The 16,372-nt window shown below is 36.8% G+C and overlaps 1 protein-coding gene across 6 annotated transcripts in view; it reads left to right on the plus strand.

Annotated features, from left to right (window-relative positions):
• The window catches only part of RAPGEF2 (Rap guanine nucleotide exchange factor 2), a gene marked incomplete at both ends in the record, with an annotated part of 267,933 nt that overhangs the window by 203,360 nt on the left and 48,201 nt on the right, over window positions 1-16,372 (plus strand). For all 6 annotated transcript variants that reach the window (XM_080697997.1, XM_080697998.1, XM_080698002.1 and 3 more), the window contains one exon: window positions 2,556-2,687. In XM_080697997.1, coding sequence (XP_080554123.1) covers window positions 2,556-2,687 — 132 coding nt within the window. The remainder of the gene's footprint in view (window positions 1-2,555; window positions 2,688-16,372) is intronic.

Consider the following 16,372-nt stretch of genomic DNA (forward strand, 5'->3'; position numbering starts at 1 on the left):
ATATTTTAGTAGCTCCTAGTATTTGCAGTCCAGTAAATTCCTTTTTTTTTTTTTTTTTTTTGTGGTACTGGGGTCCTGGAAGCCCTTCTACCTCCGGGATACACTCCCACAGGCTACACTCCCAGACCTATTTTTTAACTTTTTTATGTGGAAACAGGGTCTCTTAAGTCAGCGAGGCTGGCTCCGAACCAGCGCGATCCTCCTGTCTCCGCCTCCCAAGCGCGGGGATTACAAACGTGCACCGCCACGCCCTGCTCCCAGTAAATTCTTTTTGAGGAAAAATGACCAGTTGATGGATGACAAGTCCTGTGAGACTTTAATAATCATTTAGTGAGTAAAAGTTCATTAGTTATATCTTCATTTGACATATTAAGTTAATTTTTAATAAAAATTTCAGACCGTGGCAAATGTCAACCTGGTTCATGTCTGTAAAATGTGATCACTTAGAAGTTGGTTTATTTGTTCTGTAATTATATCTATTGATTGATATCTTTTAAAATCTCTTAGCCATAGAGTAATGCTTTTCCAGTTGTATCTACAGTAAATAAGTTAAATGGGAATGTAGGTAGGATGATGAAAATATTTATCCTGGCTGGGCTAGGAACATAGTATTTTTTTTATTTTTTATTTTTTGGTGGTACTGGCATTGGAACCCAGGGGCTTTTCTACCTCCAGGCTATGCTCCTAGACCTATTTTATATTTTATTTGGAAACAGGGTCTCACTAAGTTGCTGGGAGCCTCACTAAGTAGCTGAGGCTGGCTTCGAACTTGTGCAATCCTCCTTTCTTAGCCTCCCAAGTGCTGGGATTACAAGCGTGCACCACCATGCCCGGCTCGGAACATAGTATTTTAATATCTAAAAACCATCGTTTATCAAAATCCTAGACATTAATGGTTATCTAAAAACTACTATGTTCAAACTTTTCCTGAAAAAATTCTGCAAATATTTTACTACTCTATAAAGTAAATAAATCATATAAATTCTGAATATAAAGATGTTTGTGTATCTATTCCTTATAGAGAAATTGTTACTTTCCTAAATTACATATGACATTTCACAGCATCCTCAATGGTTCATTTTGAAAGAAAACACATAGCGAAATGGTTCAAGTTTGCACTTATTTTATTCATTTAGCCCAGTCTCTCACTCCCCACACTGCTCCAGCATTCAGTTTTGTCGGTTTTATTTGGCATTTAATCATATGCCCCAATAAATTCATGTTTGAATTATTTCCTTGTGTACCTTGTGTAGCATAAAGTTAAAGATTATTTCTGAACAAATTATATGTAAATAATGTTAAATACCATATACTTAAGCTAGGCAGTCGAGTAAACTGTTCATACAGTCGGTCTGACTGATAATAGAGTGTTATGAATGCATTCTGCCTATTTGCTTGGAACTTTGAGGTATCAAAAATCCATCGATCATTGTCAGACTCGAGTAATTTCCCTTGTGAGGCTCATTCTAAGCTACTGAATAGTATCACATTTTTGGAAGGGGAAGAAGGATGTGGGTCAGAAGAGAGGCAGAATATTACTAAGGTAAAACTATTTTCAGTTTTAATAATTCCTCTATTATTATTTAATATCTCAGGGTCAGTATACAGGCAGGAAAGAATGTTTTTAGTATTTAAAAATGCCAGTTAGAGTATATTTTGAAATGGTGTGTATTATTTGCCAGGAGTATAAATGTGCTGTGATAGGTAAATGTAGTTTTTCTTTTTTAATTCAAAAGATTTGGTAGTAACTGGCACGGGTATAGATTCTTGAGGGCAGTATTTTCTCAGAGCCTTGCTAACTGACTAGCACCTAAGAGAAAAGGGGGTCCAGTAAGTGTTTGTTGAATGGGAGAATGTGTGAGTGTTTCCTCTTACAGTGTGTTTTCTCTTTATGTGAGGGATGATGGGTGGTACAAGAACCTGAGAGATGCTTAGTGAATTTGTTTATTTTAATAGAGAATATTTTTATACAAACATTAGAAATAGAAAGTGTATGTTAATGTATAGATGGGTAAATGTCCATAATATTCTCAGATCTAAATTCTGTTATGGTTGTTTCTCCATAGAGTATAGAATAGTTTTTTAATATGACAATACACTTCATTGATTCAATGATTCTTGTGGCTTTTTGTTCTATTTTTTACTTTTAAACATCACTTGGGCATGAAAGAACTTCAGTGCTGTTTTTAAGTTTAAGCTGTTTCTTGCCACAAAGTTGCATTTGTGATTGCTAACAATTAGTAGACTAATTTGCTCATCGATGTGTAACTTTCAAAAATTGTAGCTTATTCAGTTACTCACTCAAATTCATGTTATTCACCAAACCCAAGTATTATTTAAAATTTATTATATACTCATAAACTTAAAAAATATTTTGTGATTTTTGGCAAAAAGAATAATATTTTGTAGTTTTTGAATTTGAAAATTGGATGATCTTTTCTAATAACATTTTTTGGCCCAGTGGTCTAGAACTGTGTCTAGTACTGTAATTTTAAATGTCTCCTTGGAGTTGTTGACTCAGAGTGTAATCCTAGTTTTTCCTGCTTCTTCTCTAGCTTCCTGCAGATTTCACAAAGCTGCATCTTGCTGACAGTCTCCACCCACAGGTGACCCACGTTTCTTCTAGCCACTCAGGATGCAGCATCACAAGCGACTCTGGCAGCAGCAGCCTCTCTGATATTTACCAGGTAAGAGGCTCTTCCTTGTCATTCCCTCATTTTTATCTTCCAAAGAGTGTTATGCTTCTCAACTGATGGACTCTAGAAAGTAAATGTGTGTGTATTACATGCTCATGTGTTGTGTGTACAGTTTTTAAGAAGTAGGACTACTGCTGAATTGTACTAGCCTCTGCTATTGCAAGTCAACAGAATTTTAAATAAAGTGGTTTCAGTGGTATTGCTGCTCTTGACTCTAATGTTATATTCATTTGACTATAGATGATAGTAGGTTTATGACTCTTACTTGAGTAGAAAATTACAGAATTGTGCTTTCCAAAGTAGATTTTTTAAAAATTAAAGTCCTTATTGAGTATAAGAAAAAGAAGGGATTAATCTTTAAGATCATATTATTGAATCATTTTTTATACTTTTAAAAAATTGCCTGTAGATTTTGTCATGTTTAAAATGAATAAACTTGGACCGAGAAAAGCGGGGCTTAAAAGCCCCGCTAACAACTAATCTCCAGTACCACAAACTCAGCGCCTTTCATAGCCAGAAAACACCATCACCAGAGAAACAAAAAAATCACCAGGCTCCAGAGAGAAAGCGGACTGAGAACAGAGCTCAGAGACACAGAGGAGATACACCGGCCTCACGCCCAAGGACGCGGTAGCAGCGCCATACTGCCGGCGGCAGTGGCGACTTCACCAGACGGCTACAGCAAGCCGAGGTGAGCCGCAGCAGAACAGCCAGGTGGGATCTTTCAGCGCAGGGAACATCTAAAGCTCCCAGTGGCTGAGCTCAGCACACGCTGCAAGTTCTCAGAGTGGAATTCAAAACCAAGAAGAAATAAGCCAGCCTCACGGCCGAGGGCGTAGCAGCGGTGCCATATTGTCACTGGCGGCAGCAGCAGCGAATTCACAGAGTCCAGTACAGCTACATCTGCGAACTCAAGAACAGTGAGTCAAATTGCGGACCCCAGAGAAGAAATCCCAGTATTGTACTCCCTCGAACTTGACCCAGTGGGGGAGTGGCGGTGGCAGAGATATCACACCATAGGAGAACGTGCAACCTGGCACCCCCGATAGTTTAAAACAGCCTCTATCGACTCCCTGGGTCGGAGACTCTGTGATACAACCCAGTAAAGGAGTAGTGGGGTCTGAGATACTACAGACTCGAGATCCAGAGCACCTTAAGTGAAGCCATAGTGACCCAAGGGAAGAACCCAAGAAGGCACAAACTTCCGAAATCATGGGAAAGAGGAATAACACTGGAGCAATGAATGCCCACAACATCAGAACCCGATAAAACAGAAAATCAGAGATTTCTAGAAGATCAAATCAGGAAAATAACTGTAGAAATAATAGAGGTGCTTCGAAAAGAACTCAGAGAGAGCCAAAAAGAGATAAAGGATGCAATTAATGAAGTAAAGGCCTCAATTCAAAGCAAAAACAACCGATTAGACCACATGGAGAACAGAATCTCGCTCTTAGAAGATGATCATTCCAAAAATGAACGCATAGTTTCTTCTTTTTTTTTTTTTTAATTTTATTTTATTGGTGCACTGTATTCATACATCATAGTGGGATACAAACTTTTGTAGACATACATGCACACATCGCCCAGTCAGCCCCCACCCAATCCCCACCCCATTCTTTTCCAACCATCCTTCCCATGCTTGGCTTAGTGGTTGACATCTAGTATTATAGCAATTTATCCAAAATTAAAAATGTTAATCTCACATAACAGTTTCATTTGTCTGATACCAAGCTTTTGACGACTTAAAGATAACATTTCCATATTTCTTTTTGCTTTCTTTCCTACCAGAGGATTTTTTTTTTTGTTTTTTTAGGTGAAACTATCATATATTTATATGTTTATTTTTCAGAAAAAAAATCTATCCTAATATGGAATATGGATTCTAGATACCCAAAACAATCTTGAAAAAGAACAAAGCTAGCAGATATATATTTTCTGATTTCAAACCATATAAAGCTACAATAATTGAAACAGTGTAGTACTGTTCTAAAGGCAGATATATAAACCATTGGAGTTAAATACAAGCCTAGAGCTAAATTCTTCCCTATATTGCCAAGTTATTTTTGACAAGGTTTCCATGAACATTTGGTGGTGGAAATAATAATCTTTTAATTAAATATTGTTGAAAAATAATAATTACATGGAAAAGAATAAAATTGGACCCTTACCTAATCCCACATACAAGTATTAACTCAAAATAGATAAAAGACCTAAATATATATCTTAAGACTATACACTTTTAGAAGAAAATCTGGGTCATAAAACCTCGCAACATTGAAATTGGCAGTGATTTCTTGGATATGATTTCAATGGCACAGGCAACAGAAGAATATACAAACTCCCTAAACAATAATAAAAAAATATTGTATATCCAAAGACAATGTAAACAGAGTTAAAAGTTACTAATAGAATTGGATAAAATATTTCCAAATGCTATATCTGAAGGTATATTAATATTCCAACTAGAAATCCTAAAAATTAACAACAATAAAGGCAAACAATACAATTTAGAGATAGGTAAAAGACTAACATAAATAATGAATCTCCACAGATAACCAATCTTAGTTGTCTGTTGGATGGAAAGTCTTGTTTCTCTGGTTCTGGTGAGTGTTACCTATTTCTTCTTTGTAGTTAATCTCTTTGAGTATTTTCTCTAGCGCTGGTTTTGAAGACATAAATTCCTTCAGTTTCTGTTTGTCATAGAAGCTTCTTATTTCTCCATCTAATTTGATAGAAAGTTTTGCTGGGTAGGAAATTTTTGGCTGGAAGTTGTTTTCTTTCAGAGTTTGGAATATGTTACTCCAAGCCCTTCTGGCTCTCATGACTTGGTTTGGGAAGTCTGGAGTGATTCTAATTGGTTTGCCTCTGAATGTCACTTGGCCCTTTGTTTTTTTTGCCTTTAAGATTCTCTGCTTGGCTTCCACATTGGTCATTTTGACAATTATGTGGCGTGGGGATCCTCTTCTCCGATCCTGTCTAAAGGGAGTTCTATAAGTTTCCTGGATCTGTGTATCAACCTCTTGCTCTAAGTTTGGAAAATTTTCTGCTATTACTTCCTTGAAGAGATTGTTGATCCCTTTGGTTTCACTTTCTTTTCCCTCCTCTATTCCAATTATTCTTAGGTTAGCTCTCTTAAGATGGGCCCATATTTCTTCAATGTTAGATTCCTGCTGTTGTATATTTTTTTCTAGATTAGAAACTATGCGTTCATTTTTGGATTGCTCATCTTCTAAGAACGAGATTCTGTTCTCCATGTGGTCTAATCGGTTGTTTGTGCTTTGAATTGAGGCCTTTACTTCATTAATTGCTTCCTTTATCTCTTTTTGGCTCTCTCTGAGTTCTTTTCGAAGCACCTCTATTATTTCTATAGTTATTTTCCTGATTTGATCTTCTAGAAATCTCTGATTTTCTGTTTTATCAGGTTCTGATGTTGTGGGGATGTGGGCATTCATTGCCCCAGTGTTATTCCTCTTTCCCATGATTTCGGAGGTTTGTGCCTTCTCTGGGTTCTTCCCTTGGGTCACTATGACTTCACTTAAGATGCTCTGGATCTCGAGTCTGTAGTATCTCAGACCCCACTACTCCTTTACTGGGTTGTATCACAGAGTCTCCGACCCAGGGAGTCGATAGAGGCTGCTTTAAACTATGGGGGGGTGCCAGGTTGCACGTTCTCCTATGGTGTGATATCTCTGCCACCCCCACTCCCTCACTGGGTCAAGTCCCAGGGGGTACAGTACTGGGATTTCTCCTCTGTGGCCCACAATTTGACTCACTGTTCTTGAGTACGCAGATGTAGCTGTACTGGACTCGGTGAATTCACTGCTGCTGCCGCTGGTGGCAATATGGCGCCGAGCCACGCCCTCGGCCGTGAGGTTGGCGTATTTTTTCTTCTCTGGTTTTGAGTTCCACTTTAGTTCCTGCAGCGTGTGCTGAGCTCAGCCACTGGGAGCTCTAAATGCTCTCTGCGCCGAAAGATCCCGCCTGGCTGTTCCGCAGCGGCTCACCTTGACTTGCTGTAGCCGTCCGGTGAGTTTGCCGCTGCCGCCGGCAGTATGGCGCTGCTGACGCGTCCTCGGGCGCGTGTATCTCCTCTGTGGCTCTGAACTCTGTTCTCAGTCCGCTTTCTCTCTGGAGCCTGGTGGTTTTTTTGTTTTTCTGGTGATGGTGTTTTCTGGCTATGAAAGGCGCTGGTTTTGTGGTAATGGAGATTGGTTGTTAGCGGGGCTCTTAAGCCCCGCTTTTCTCGGTCGCCATCTTCCCGGAAGTCCTAATTTGTCCTATTCTATGGGAATCTTTCCCATAAACATTTCTTGATGTCCCTTGTGCCAAAACAAACACTTAGATTTGGGAAGTCAGGAATCCATGGCCATGAAAATGCTGAGTAACAACCACAGAGCTTGTGGACAGACAGCAGCAGCGCGCAGTGTTCACGTGTCTGCAGCTGGAGATGTAGGCTCTCATAGTTTCTAATCTAGAAAAAAATATCCAACAGCAGGAATCTGACATTGAAGAAATATGGGCCCATTTTAAGAGAGCTAACCTAAGAATAATTGAAATAGAGGAGGGAAAAGAAAGTGATACCAAAGGGATCAACAATCTCTTCAAGGAAGTAATAGCAGAAAATTTTCCAAACATAGAGCAAGAGGTTGATACACAGATCCAGGAAACTTATAGAACTCCCTTTAGACAGGATTGGAGAAGAGGATCCCCCCACCACATAATTGTCAAAATGACCAATGTGGAAGCCAAGCAGAGAATCTTAAAGGCAACAAAAACAAAGGGCCAAGTGACATTCAGAGGCAAACCAATTAGAATCACTCCAGACTTCCCAAACCAAGTCATGAGAGCCAGAAGGGCTTGGAGTAACATATTCCAAACTCTGAAAGAAAACAACTTCCAGCAAAAAATTTTCTACCCAGCAAAACTTTCTATCAAATTAGATGGAAAAATAAGAAGCTTCCATGACAAACAGAAACTGAAGGAATTTATTTCTTTAAAACCAGCGCTAGAGAAAATACTCAAAGAGATTAACTACAAAGAAGAAATAGGTAACACACACCAGAACCAGAGAAACAAGAATTTCCATCCAACAGACAATTAAGATTGGTTATCTGTGGAGATTCATTATTTATGTTAGTCTTTTACCTATCTCTAAATTGTATTGTTTGCCTTTATTGTTAATTTTTAGGATTTCTAGTTGGAATATTAATATACCTTCAGATATAGCATTTGGAAATATTTTATCCCATTCTACTAGTAACTTTTAACTCTGTTTACATTGTCTTTGGATATACAATATTTTTTTTATTTTTTAGGGAGTTTGTATACTCTTCTGTTGCCTGTGCCATTGAAATCATATCCAAGAAATCACTGCCAATTTCAATGTTGTGAGGTTTTATGACCCAGATTTTCTTCTAAAAGTGTATAGTCTTAAGATTTATATTTAGGTCTTTTATCTATTTTGAGTTAATACTTGTATATGGGATTAGGTAAGGGTCCCATTTTATTCTTTTCCATGTAATTATTATTTTTCAACAATATTTGGTTAAAAGATTATTATTTCCACCACCAAATGTTCGTGGAAACCTTGTCAAAAATAACTTGGCAATATAGGGAAGAATTTAGCTCTAGGCTTTTATTTAACTCCAATGGTTTATATATCTGCCTTTAGAACAGTACTACACTGTTTCAATTATTGTAGCTTTATATGGTTTGAAATCAGAAAATATATGTCTTCTAGCTTGTTCCTTTTCAAGATCGTTTTGGGTATCTAGAGTCCATATTCCATATTAGGATAGATTTTTTTCTGAAAAATAAACATATAAATATATGATAGTTTCACCTAAAAAATAGAAAAAAATATTCTCTGGTAAGAAAGAAAGCAAAAAGAAATATTGAAATGTTATCTTTAAGTCGTCAAAAGCTTGGTATCAGACAAATTAAACTGCTATGTGAGATTATCATTTTTAATTTTGGATAAATTGCTATAATACTAGATGTCAACCACTAAGCCAAGCATGGGAAGGAGGGATGGGGAGGGAATGGGGTGGGGATCGGGTGGGGGCTGACTGGGCGTCGTGTACATGTATGTCTACAAAAGTTTGTATCCCACTATGATGTATGAATACAGTGCATCAATTAAAAAAATAATAAAATAAAAACAAAACAAAAAAATAAATAAAATAAACTCTTATGATATTGATAGAAAAAAAACCCCAGAGCTATGAATCTATTTTTAAAACAAAAAGACACACACAAAAGACTAAATACAGTGTGTGCGTGTGTGTGTGTGTGCGTGCGTGCGTGCGTGCGTGCGTGCGTGTGTGTGTGTGTTTTATAAAGCTTGAACTCAAGGTCATTCTGCCTCTGAATTGTACTACCAGCCCTATTTTATTTTTAATTAATTAAGTTATTTTTGCAGAGGATTGAACCCAGGGGCATTGTACTTCTAGCTACACCCCCAGCCCTATCTTTTGTTCTTTATTTTAAAATTTATTTTGAAACAGGTCTTAATAAGTTTCAGAAGACCTTGCTAAGTTGCTGAGGCTGACAACGAACCTGCAGTCCTTCTATCTCAGGCTCCCAAATACTAGGATTATGAGTGTGTGCTATCATACCTGGCTCCAAATACATACTATTAATATTGGATTTTAGATGGTTTCAAACAAAAAGAACATTATATGTACTTTACAAAGTATAATTCTTGGCTACTTAAGAATTATCATCGAGATAATTATGAAAGTACCTTTCTTAACATTATAGTTATTTTGGGTCATCAGTATATTCAGGGAGTACTAAAATAATAGTAAGAATACTATGTATAAGTTTTAAATTTAGTAGGTCTTTGAAAATAAATTTTCTTTTAAAGAAATGAAGAAAATATATTTTGGCCCTAGGGATTGAACCCAGGGACATTCTACCTCTGAGCTAGCTACACCTAGCCCTTTTAAATTTTTTTTTGTTTGGAAACAGTATCTCACTAGTTGCCAAGAGTATTGCTAAGTTGCTGAGGCTGGCCTCAAACCTCTGATTTCTCCTGTCTCAGCCTCCCAGGCATATACCACCATGCCTGGTACTTTTGTATAATTTAGTGGTATTACTGAGAGCTAGCAATTTTATATCTTAAAAAGCCCCCAAAGTATTATTTAAAAATATTTTGTTAGTTACATATGCAATCATAAGTTCTTGGCTGCTTAAGGATTTATTATTTTGCAATAAATACAATTTCTGCCTCCTTAAAGTTACTGCAGATTTCTCCTTTGATCCATTAAAACGTTAACTTATTGTTAATAATTTAAGACATAATCTCACTTGAAATGTTAGAGAAGACAGTGGATCAGGGTAAATTTGCCACACACATTGTCTCTACGAAAGGAGATTAAAAAAAACATTTATTCACAAGTCCCCTTATACAGTGTAATCATCAGTATATGTAAAAGCTATACTTTAGCCTGTATTAACTGAGATGTCATGGCAAGAGTCCCTATTCTCCAAACGTTTGAGATGGCTATTATGATTTTAAGATATGGTAGGAGAATACAACTTAAGGATAGCTGTTGTCATTATCTCTGCTTCCTGCAGCTATCTGCAAACTTGATTGGAATGCCTAGAACACCTTAGTCTTTACACAGCTTCTACCTTTCCTTATATAAACCTTGTGTACCATTAAAATTGGCAGAATTTGACAGAAAAGATAAATTCTGTTAATCACATACATGTGAGCAAATTTTTCTTGGACCAAATGTACACATTAAATTCTGGCCCAAACCAGGGGCGGTTTTGACCCAACTAGCACCTAAGTCAGATCCTGCTATAAATTTAGACTAGACCAATATTTGAATACTAATGTTTGATGCTAATTTAAGTGAGACAACAGAATGAGTAGGAATATAACATGGCAACATACGCATCTTATTTTATGTATAAAGTATGAAATTATATTTAGAAATAAATATACTGTTAGCCAGGCATGGTGGCACATGCCTATAATCTCAGGGACAGAGACAGGATTGCAGGTTCAAGGCCAATGTCAGCAATTTGGTGAGACCTTCTTTTTCTTTTCTGTCCTTGTTCTCTTCGTGTGTGTGTGTGTGTGTGTGTGTGTGTGTGTGTGTGTGTCACACACAGAATTGAACCCAGGAGCTTTCTATATTCTAGCTACATCCTCATCCCTATTTTAATTTTTTAATTTTGAAACAGGGTCTCATTAGGTTGATATAAGTCCCAATATTTGCTGAGGCTGTCCTCGAACCTGTGAACCTCCTGTCTCAGCCTCCCACATGCTGGGATTGTAAGAATGCTCCACTACACCCAAACTCTGTTTCAAAATGAAGGAAAAAAAAAAAAAGCCAGTTGTGGCAGCGCACACTTGTAATCCCCATGCTTGGGAGGTGGAGACAGGAGGATCATGCAGGTTCAAAGCCAGCCTTGCTGGCTTAAGAGACCCTGTTTCCAAATAAAAAAGTATAAAATAGGTCTGGGAGTGTAGCCTGGAGGAGAAGGGTTTCCAGGAACCCAGTACCACCAAAAAAAAAAAAAAAAAAAAAAAAGGAATTAGGAGCCTGGCATGGTGGCACATGCCTATAATCCCAGTACTTGGGAGTGAGATAGGAGGATTGCAAGCCAGCTTTAGCATTTTAGTGAGTCCCTCAGCAACTTAGCAGGACCCTGTTTCAAAATAAAAACATTTTTAAAAAGGGCTAGGGGTGTAACTAAGAGATAGAATGCTCCTTGGATTCAATTCCCAGTACCAAAAAGAAAGATATTGTTTTCTTCAAATCTTATTTGTGTATTAGAATTTATATTGTTCTATGTTTTGTATTATCAATGTTTGCCACTTCAATATCCACAAGTTTTAACAATATTATACATATACATATATATGCCTAAAAGAGAGGAATATTTTAAAGCTATTAATGTAAATTATTCTTTTCCAAAAGCTACAGTCCCTTCAGGAGTGTGTAAAAATGTCCATAAATATTTATTAAGTAAGAAAATATGTGCTAACGTGATAGGCAAAATAGCATTATACTTAAATCCTTTTATATGTTTTAAATATTTTAAGGTACAAACATTTCTGTTTTTCTGTAAACTATATACTACTGTCCTGAACATTATTTTTATATTGTAAGTTGGACATTTTTCTAATTTGCATGAATTTGTTATATTCTGACTTTTAATCTTGATCTGTTAATTATTAAAATGTTCTGATCACTCATTATAATGTTAAGGGTTTGCTAATTCTTTAGTTTATCTGAAATTTATCTTAATTATGAAATGACATCCACTCCAAAGGTCACATTAAATCCTCCATGTTCTTTGGTTTGTGAAGTTTTTTATTGCATATTACATCATTACACATGAGTTCTGTTTTGCTTGAACTCTGTTCTGTTGATCTATTTCTGTAGAACTATTTTCAGTCCGCCTAAGCTATTCACACCATTTATCCATTTAATCCTAGCTGGCAGTGGAACAGTCTCCTATCACTGATGGCACTCTGCTTTCTACTACCAGTCTCAATAGAATAGCTTTCACCTTGCTTCTCTTTTTCAACTCAAGCAGGACCTTCAGTCTTCAAGACTTTACTGTGTTCTGTGTCCAGTTCTCACATCTTAATCAGGTTCATACCCCAGTCTGTTATTTCAGTCACATTCTTTCAACAGAGCTTGACTGCAGGCCTGTGATTTCCTGGCCCTGCAGGCCTAGGAAGAGAAAATGGAGACAGGATCAGCTAGTTCCTGCCTCCTTGAAGCTGTCATTCTAGTAGACAGACAACTCAATAAAGCAACAGTTGCTTCAATTATAGTTTAGAAAGGAAATAAAGGGAATGATTAGCCAGGAAAGATACCAAAAAGCAGCTCTTTTTTTACAGAGAAGAATTCTCTGAGGAGAGACAATACTTGAAAATGAAGTCAGACTTAAAAAGAAAAAAATCAAGCTAGGGGAAAACATTTCAGGCAGAAGGCATGCTTTTACAAATCTGCATGTTATTCTATTACTCCGTGTTAGGTTAGTAAAACTTCTTTGCTGGGTGAAGGCAAATCTCTGTTTTCTTTTTACTTACTGTGGAGAAATTTACCTAACCAGACCAGGGAAACCACTTTATTTGAGGGTACCAACTCAGCCTTCATTTTTCTGGTCATCTGGCTCTCTTACTCTCTGAAACTATTCTTTTAAACCTTCTCTCCTGAAAACTCTACCCACCACTGCTCTCACTGTCAACTCATAAACTCGTTAGAGAAAAAATAGAAGGTCCAAGATAAGGACTCCTTCAATTCCCAAATGTCCTACTTCAAATCTACCAGGATGTGTTTCCTTGGAACAGGAGTTTTTTTGTCTTTTGAGGCTAATAATTCCACTTTGTTCTTGAATTTCTCTCCTTCAACCCTATCAGGAACATAATTCCCCTATACACAGCATTCAATATCAACTGTCGTATGCCCAAAGTATAGATCTCCTAAGTCAGAATTGTACAGAGATGTACGTATCTAGTTGCTTATCCCTAGATTTACTCAAGAATGAACTGGAGCCAGGGATGATGACACATACCTATAATCCCCATACTTGTGAGGCTGAGACAGGAGGATCATAGATTTAAGGCTAGTTTCAGCAATTTTGCGAGAGTCTGTTTCAAATTAAAGCACTGGTGGTGTACCTCAGAGATAGAATACCCCCGGGTTCAATCCTCCGTACCAAATAAATACATAATAGAAGTGATCTACCAAAAATCTGTACTAAATGTTAAATGTTACATAGCCAATCCTTAGATACTTATTTATCTTTCTTAATGAGAGATAAAAATTTACAACCTCTGTGTCTATCATAAATTAAAAGACTAACCTTCAAGCTTAACTAAATGAATCAAAACAATGGTTTGATGGTTTTTCAGACATTCTGATGATAGCGAGGGACAATGGATGTATCATTAAGACTTTCCTCATGAATCTGTCCAATCTATTCAAGGCAATAGCATGGAAGACCAGAATTCCCCTCAGAATCCTATTGTTCTAGCCCATGGCTGGCTTCCTTTGCCCTTCTATCATCCATAAGGGGAGTCTTGTGAATGGTGAGAAGCTGTAGCTCCACTTGACAGATGATAAAACTGGAGTTCTAAGAAGTTAAGTGACTTGGCTTACATGATTACATAATAAATGATAGAGATAAGATATGTAGCCACTAAACTGAGTTCATTCAGTAGATGTAAACCCAGTAGATATTAGGTTCCATGCTCTTTGGGTTTAGTCTGCTTTTGGAGAGTAGCTCATGTTCATGAGACTGTTTTGTGTGCATGTGTGCGTGTGCGTGTGCGTGCGTGCGTGTGTGTGTGTGTGTGTGTGTGTGTGTGTTGGCGTACTGGGGATTGAGCCCAAGGACATTCTACCTCCAAGCTACACTCCAGCCTTAACCAAACCAAACAAAACATTTTGTGTGTGTGTGTTAGAAATAGGGTCTCTGGCCAGGCATGGTGGTGCACGCTTGTAATCTCCACTCTTGGGAGGCTGAGACAGGAGGATCGCGCAGATTTGAAGCCAGCCTCGCTGGCTTAAGAGACCCTGTTTCCAAATAAAAATATAAAATAGGTCTAGGAGTGTAGCCAGGAGGTAGAAGCGTTCCATCCCCAGTACCACAAACAAACAAACAAACAAACAAACAAACAAACAAGGGTCTCTGTAGGTTTCTGAGAATCTTGCTACATTGCTGAAGCTGTCCTTCAATCTACTAATCTACCATATACTGGGTTACAGGTGCGCCATCATTCATGGCTCAAACGTGTTTGTGTGTTTTGCTGGGAATTGAACCCAGGGATATTTTACCTCTCAGATTACACCCCCAGCCCTGTTTTTATTATTTTGAAACAGGATCTAAGTTGTGGAAAATCCCAAGTAGCTGAGGCTGGCTGCAAACCTGCGATCCTCTTATCTCAGCCTCCCAAGTACTGCTATTAAAAATGTGCACTATCACACCTGGCTTTCATTAAACTTTTAACTCTGCTTAATCTCCAGACATTGTCTTTCACATAATAGTGGTTTTATGAAATTAGCAGATTCATGAAAATTGCTTATCCAACTCTTTTGAAATATTTTAGAGAATCCTATAATATTTTTATATAAAATGCATGTTTATTCTAAATAAAAACAGTCCTCCAATTTACTACTTTAGTGAATGTTATTTTGTGAGTAGCTTGTTTCTTAAAAGAATGGAACATAGTTGGGAATAGTAGTGAACACTGATAATAAAAATGTGTGTATGGAGGACTGATACTATACTTGAATTTATAAGATGATGAGTAGTAATCTTCAGTTTTACAATGAAACTGGAGTGAACATATGATCATAGCAACCATTAACAAACTGTCACTTCTTTAAAAATAATATAGTGATACTAGCAATGCCAGCCTTGTTTCACTGACCACAGCCTTGGCCTGCATCATCTATCAGGTTCTACTCCACTTTTTCCAGAATCTAGAGATGACTATAAATTCCAAATTTAAATTAGGGAATGTGTTTCTGAGCATGTCATATGGAATGCATTCTGTGTGTCTGTTCTTCTACCAGGAGCATCTCTGCTCACAGTGGTCAGTACTATGAAGGCCATTGCTTAATGGGCTTTATACACATTAGGTTTTCTGTCTTCAATTATTTTTCACTTACATATATAATTTTTTTTAATTTTTTATTGGTGCACTGTATTCATACATCCTAATGGGATAAAAAAAACTTGTGTAGACATACATGCACACATCGCCCAGTTAGCCCCTACCCAGTTAGCCCCTACCCAGTCCCCACACCATTCCTTCCCCATCCCTCCTTCCCATGCTTGGCTTAATGGTTGATATCTAATATTATAGCAATTTATCCAGAATTAACAATGATAATCTCACATAAAAGATTCATTTGTCTGATATCAAACTTTTGATCACTTAGAGATAACATTTCAATATTTCTTTTTGCTTTGTTTCTTACCAGCGGATATTTTTTTTAAGGTAAAACTATCCTACATTTTTTTTTCAGAAAAAAAATCTATCCTAACATGAAATATGAAATCTAAATACCGAAAACAATCTCGTAAAAGAACAAATCTAGAAGATGTACATTTTCTGAATTCAAACCTTATAAAGCTACAATAATTGAAACAGTGTAGTACTGCTATAATGGCAGATATATAAACCAATGGAGTAAAATAAAAAGCCTAGAAATAAATTCTTCCATATATGGTCAAGTTATTTTTGACAAGGTTTCCAAGAACATTTGGTGAAGGAAATAATAATCTTTTCACTAAATATTGTTGAAAAATAATAATTACATGAAAAAGAATAAAATTGGACCCTTACCTAATACCATATACAAATATTAACTCTAAATAGATAAAAGACCTAAATGTAAACCTTAAAACTACAAACTTTTAGAAGAAAACCTGGGTTATAACACTTCACAACACTGAAATTGGCAGTGATTTCTTGGATATGATTTCAAAGGCACAGGCAACAAAAGAATAAACAAACTTCAAAGGCACAGGCAACAAAAGAATAAACAAACTTCCTAAAAAATAAAAAAAATATTGTATATCCAGAGACAATGTAAACAGTTAAAAGTTACTGATAGAATGGGATTAAATATTTCCAAATGCTGTATTAAAGAAGGTATATTAATATTCCAAATAGAAATTCTAAAAATTAG

This window comes from Muscardinus avellanarius (genome assembly GCF_963383645.1).
Source record: "Muscardinus avellanarius genome assembly, chromosome: 6".
Taxonomy (NCBI): domain Eukaryota; kingdom Metazoa; phylum Chordata; class Mammalia; order Rodentia; family Gliridae; genus Muscardinus; species Muscardinus avellanarius.